Below are 6,465 nucleotides of genomic sequence, written 5' to 3' on the forward strand. Positions count from 1 at the left end.
AAGTGGCAAACATAAACGTATATATACTTATCGCTTTAAAGATTTCATGATGATAAGAATTGCTTATCATATACGAAAGTTCAAGTTCACTTATTTTAAAAAATCACTATTCAACCTTGTATATTCACTTCAACCATGACTTTGAAGCGGATTCCGAATTTAAATTAAAATTTCAGAGGTAATCAAACTTGTAATGTTTGAATTTAAATTAAAATTGTTCTTAAAACATGTTCAAACAATCAAACCTGTTTTGAAAATATTTTTCTTGAGCAGAGGTTCTATCAGAAGCAGCTTCTCTGCCTTACACAAGGCAGGGGTAAGGTCTGTGTTCTCCTCGCCCTCCTCAAACTCCACTATGGGATCACACCGGGTATGTGTTTTATTGTTGTTAAAACATGTTCAAACATTATACTTAAATTGCATTGATCTTGATGTTGACACTACATAACCAGAAGATATTCAACAAATTAAGTACATGCACCTTTTTTCCCACTAGCTAGTATAGACATTGCCATAACATATATTAATAATTGGCAAAAGCAGGAAAAAGACCCATCAAAATGTTTCAAATACATAAGCATATGGCAACTATATGTAAATGGACCCATATTGAAACAGTCTTAGAAACTTCATTTGCTCCTTTCTTCTCCTACATTGACTGATTATAAAATCCCATCTTCCTCTAACTTAATTCTACCAAAGGCAAAAAATAATCCTATCTCCAAACCTTGTCTCACTTACTTAGTTATCAAAAGAATTTCCTGAGTTCATTTTGAAAAATGTTCAAGATAATTGGAGAAGAAATTAGAAGCAAAGGCTTGATAACACTTAAGCTTTTAATCAAGAGGCTGATCAAGAATATCATCAAGAGTCATCTTCAATTTTCGCCCCGTCGCGAAAATGGAGTTGAATTTGTAAAATTTCCAAGAGTAAACAATGAAGAAGTAGTACCAGATGATGTAAAGGAAGGACACTTTGCTGTTTTTGCAGTAAACACAGGTAGTGAGGAGACAAGAAAAAGGTTTATTTTAGAGTTGAATTGGCTAAAAGATCCAGCATTCTTGAGATTATTAAAGCTGGCTGAAGAAGAATATGGATTCAGACAGAAGGGTGTTCTTGAAATCCCTTGTCCACCAGAGGAATTAGAGAAGATTATTCTGCAGCTGAAGATTGAAAGAACTTAATATCATGCTTATGTAATGTACACGATGAATTGATGACAGTGTCAGTGTAGTTTAACTTGTAATAGCTAGTATGACTAGTTACAAGCAATGACTATATATTATAGAGATTTATGTGTAATTACCTTATAAGTTATCTAATTGTGTAAATTTTACACTGTCAGTAACTTAAATTCTGTTGAGAATATTATCTAGTTACTCATTCTTTACAACCTAACCTTACGTATTATAAACTTGTTTAGGTCACATCATCACATATTTCCTAGAATAGGCATATTTGCTGAGAGCTCCAATTACTCCTCTTTTTCAATATAGTTTCTTAATTACCAACACTTTTTGTGCCACAGGTTAAACGTTCTAAGTTTTATAATTAGTTCAATTCCATCATATAGTGTCAGTACTCATTTATAATACGGCATTATTCTATGTCAATTATAACTTGGAAAATAATCAAATACCAAAAGAGAGATTTTCTTTTTTTGTGTTAGCTATTTTGCATGGACGTTTATGGACGAATATGCCAGCAAGTGGCAAAGCAATTCGAATACGATAAAGACGAACGAGAAATTTCCAAAAATAAATCATCTTCTGATAAATAATCCATCGAATAATAAGACATAGGAGAGGTCAAATATTTGCTTTTATGTTGTGTTTGATTAATACAGGAAACTTCTGATTGAGGTCATCATCCTATTAATGATCTTGTTAAATAACTTTGTATTTTATTTGAGTATATGATATTTAGCTTAAAGTATATATATTTATATGTATATCGCTTTGCATTTTACTCGAGTTTCGTGGTAGATTTCGGATGTGAAATGTAATGATTTATGCTAATTCGTGATGTTTTTATGTGTAAAAATCATCCGACGCCAATATGGGGCGAAAGGTGTGAGATTAGAGCCAAAAAGGAGAAAATTTGGAAAATGGCCATTTGTAGAGCCACAGGTAGCGGGGCGCTACCTGTGGCGCACTTTACAGAATCGAAAATTAGCTAGCGCCCCATGCTACCATGGGCGCTGGTAATGGAAAATCTCTCCTACTTCGCCCAGGACAAGGTTATTTCGGCCCAAGACCTACCCAACGCGTATAAAAGCAAGACTAAGCCTATTTTGGGAGGGAAACGCCACTTTGAAGGAAAAATACACCGAGGAACATCCGGAAGCGAGGATATCTCAGTTTTCTTCATCTTTTCTTAGTATTCTCAATTATTCAACACTTGTGAATTTTTTTTGATATTATCTTGAGTGGCTAAAACCCATAGTTCTGGGGTTGTCATTTAGCCATAAATATTGTTGTTTAAAGTAGACTTAACTTTGATTACAATTCACTAATATATAGTTGTTTCTTCAGTTCTGTGATTAATTGCTTAATTGTCTGGCCAACAGTTAGGTTCTATTTACTATCTATGTTATGCCGCTTGGGAGAGCTACATCAAGATTAGAGAAGAATTGAAGAGAGCATGATCTTAACTCTGAGTGGGGGTCGGATTTATAGTTAGGATAAGAATATATCTAGTCACCGTTCTTAATTAAATATCATAATCTTAATGCGTTTTTTAATAGATTGATTCCATAGAAATATAGGCGTTAATCTATTTTGAATAGGCGAGTAGGAATTTGGGAGAATACTACGAGAGCAATTGTTCGATTAATTAGCAACCATGAGTGAATTGTACGAAAGAGGGAGTTAATTAGAGCACAATAGGATTGGTGAATTGATCACAACCCTGGAATATTCGTCTTTACTGAATAAACAATAACTATTTTGCTGCTTGATAAATTAGTTACTTGTTAGAATTACTGCTTAGTATAATCACACTTTTGAACTCTGATTGATTTGACTAAATAATAATTTTTGTGAAACTAGTGGGTAGTTAACACAAGTCTATGTGGGTTCGACACTCAACTTATCATTTTATTACCTATACGACCATGTATACTTGCGTGTGTATTTGGGAGCAACAAGTTTTTGGCGCCGTTGCTGAGGACTTGAATATTGACTACTTTCTAGTTTTTACTTTAGTTGTTTATTTTGTCATGTCTAACGTTTCTTATTGATTGCTCTACTCTTAGGAACTTTGATTGAATGCGAAGGGTCAGAAGCCAGGATAGACTTCAAGGCTTTGACCCCGAACCTGAGAGAACATTTCACAGGAGGCAGAGGGAAGCAAGGGACACATATAATCTTCAAGCACTTGTTCAATTTTCTGTGGACATGGCAGAGGAGCAACATATGTCTGTTCAGGAGGTGGCGATGCCTAGCATTGCTAATGTCACCTCCAGCATTGTGAAGCCCAGAATTACTGGGCACTTTGAGCTGAAACATAGCATGATCCAGCTACTGCGAATGGTCAGTTTATGGGTCTTCCATACGAGGATCCACAACAGCTTATCCTAAATTTCTTGGAGATTAGTGATACTTATATCACTAACGGAGTCACTCCAGACTATATGAGGCTCACACTGTTCCCATTTTCTATGTCAGGCGAAGAAAAGCGGTGGTTGAAGGCGAAACCAGCTAATTCTATAACATCATGGAATGATCTGGCGAGGTAATTTTTGGCAAGTTCTTTCCGTTAGGAAAAACTGCAAAGATCAGAAGTGAGATAGTCGCCTTCAAACAGAAATCGGGGGAGTTTTTATACTCAGCTTGGGGAGGTTCAAGGGGATGCTAAGAGACTGTCCTCATCACAATCATACAAATGAAGTGTTAGCTCACACTTTCATAGAAGGGCTACAACCTGAGACAAATATTGTGGTGGATGCTGCAGTGGGAGGTCAAGTGTTGGAGAAAAACTTCGATGAGATATATGCATTATTGAACAAATTCTCCAAAAGCAATCCTGACTGGCAAGGAGAGATGGGAAGACATACAGTGCAAGAATCTGTGGGGGTTCTCGAGTTAAATGTCGTCTCCGCATTATTAGCGCAGGTTGCCACATTAGCCAACCAAGTCAATAAGATGACCTTGGTTATTAACAAGCAACAAGCTCAGCCAGTACAACAAGTTCAAATATTTTGTGAAGTATGTGGAGAGGGTCACACGAGCGACTTATGCCCAGTTAATTCAGAGTCTGTCTATTTTGTGGGTAATGCAAATAAGGTCCAGACAAATCAGTATGGAAATACTAACAATCCTAACTCGAGGAACCACCCAAACTTCTCTTGGGGTGGAAACCAAGGTGCTCAGAATCAGTACAGGCCACAAGCTCTTCAATGGAAATATAGACCACCTCAAATTGAATAACCTACAAACCCGACGAGTCACATTGAGGAGATTCTAAAGCAATTAGTGGCTGATCGGCAGGCTCAGGCAGCAGCCCATGCTACAGCGATTCGAAATTTGGAGAGACAAGTGGGGCAACTTGCCAGTACCCAAAATACTCGATCAGTTGGAGCTCATCCAAGCGATGCTGAGGCTAATCCTAAGGCATCTATTAATGTTCTGTCATTGAGGAATGGGAGACAGTTAGAAGAAGTCCCACCGAAAAAGAGAAAGCAAGTGACCTTTACTAAGAAACCGGCCACCATAGAAACAGAATCAGAAAAAGCAAAGGAGTCAGAAAAGCCAGTTGAAGAGGCGGTGGCTAAGCAACCCCCACCATTAGTTGCAAAGCCACCACCTCCGTTCCCTCGAAGATTGCACAAAGTGAAGGATAATGTCGCTTATAAAAAGTTTCTTAATATTTTGAAGCAGGTACAAATTAATATTCCGCTGGTAGACATCTTGCAAGAAGTGCCCAAAGATGCCAAATACATCAAGGATATTGTGGCGAATAAGAGGAGGTTAATAGAGTTTGAGACTGTGGCACTCACTGAAGAATGTAGCTCAAGAATTCAAAGCATGCTAGCTTAGAAATTGTAGGATCCTAGTGGTTTCACTATCCAAATCTCGATTGGTAAGCACGCAGTTGAGCGAGCATCAATTTGATGCCGCTATCTGTGTTCAGACAGTTAGGTTTGCATGAGTCGCGCCCAACCATGGCGATTTTACAGTTGGATGATCGCTCCCTTGCTCATCCTGAAAGAGTGATTGGAGATGTATTAGTTCAAGTGGGTTCTTTTATATTCCCTGTTGATTTCATTATCTTAGACTATGAGCTTGATCAGGAAGTCCCATTTATTATGGGGCATCCATTCTTAGCCACGATCCGAGCTATTATTGATGTGTGCGAAAGAAAGATGATGATGAGAGTGGGTGATCGGCTGGAGGTATTCAATATGTATAAATCACTCAGATTGCCAGCCAACTCTGACCCCTCCTAAGCCATTTATTGAAGAAGATCTAAAGCTAGAGCTTAAGCCCCTTCCAGCGCATCTGCTCTATGCTTATTTGGGAACTCTGAGACATTTCCAGTGATTATCTCATCCAGCTTGACCGATGTGCAGGAAGAAAAATTGCTCATAGTGCTTCGTGAGCATAAAAAGGCTATTGGGTGGACAATTGCTGACATCAAAAGAATCAGTCCATCATTTTCCATGCATAAAATCTTTCTAGAAGATGAACACCATCCCAGTGTTGAGCAACAAAGGATATTAAATCCCATTATGAAAGAGGTCATGAAAAAAGAAGTAATTAAGTGGCTTGATGCAGGTATCATCTTCCTTATCTCTGACAGCAACTGGGTAAGCCCAGTGCAATGTGTGCCTAAAAGGAGGGGATGACTATTGTAAAGAATGAAAAAATGAGTTAATTCCTACTCATGCCGTGACGGGGTGGAGAGTTTGCATTGATTACAGAAGGCTTAACAAAGCAACCCGCAAGGACCACTTTCCACTTTCATTCATTGACCAAATGTTGGACAGATTGGCGGGGCATGAATATTATTGCTTCCTTGATGGTTATTCGGGGTACAACCAGATTGTCATATGCCCAGTGGATCAGGAGAAGACCACTTTTACTTGTCCTTATGGTACTTTTGCTTTCAAGTGAATGCCGTTTGGACTTTGTAATGTGCCGGCCAATTTCCAGACGTGTATGATGGTTATTTTCACGGATATGATGGAAATATTTGTAGAAGTCTTCATGGATGATTTTTCAGTCTATGGGTCTTCTTATGATGATTGTTTGAAGAATTTGAGCAAGGTGTTGGCTCGTTGTGAAGAAATAAATCTAGTACTAAATTGGGAAAAGTGTTATTTTATGGTACAAGAAGGCATCGTGTTGGGCCATAGAGTGTCAAGGAGTGACATTGAAGTTGATAAAGCGAAGGTGGAGGCGGTTGAAAAATTACCTCCACACGTGGCAGTGAAGGGTGTCCGAAGTTTCTTGCGACACGCGG

At 38.2% G+C, this 6,465-nt stretch overlaps 1 protein-coding gene across 1 annotated transcript; it reads left to right on the top strand.

The window, feature by feature from the left end:
• The first annotated feature begins 779 nt into the window (after positions 1-779).
• LOC142178320 (auxin-responsive protein SAUR50-like) lies at positions 780-1,184 on the top strand. The gene has a single exon (XM_075247652.1). The coding sequence runs from the start codon at positions 780-782 to the stop codon at positions 1,182-1,184; it is 405 nt and encodes a 134-aa protein (XP_075103753.1).
• The last annotated feature ends 5,281 nt before the right edge of the window (positions 1,185-6,465 follow it).

Source organism: Nicotiana tabacum, chromosome 24 (genome assembly GCF_000715075.1).
Source record: "Nicotiana tabacum cultivar K326 chromosome 24, ASM71507v2, whole genome shotgun sequence".
Classification (NCBI taxonomy): Eukaryota; Viridiplantae; Streptophyta; class Magnoliopsida; order Solanales; family Solanaceae; genus Nicotiana; species Nicotiana tabacum.

What these genes read in the sequence shown, in the direction of transcription:
- LOC142178320 (XM_075247652.1), top strand. Translation starts at nt 780, where the DNA reads ATGTTCAAGATAATTGGAGAAGAAATTAGAAGCAAAGGCTTGATAACA.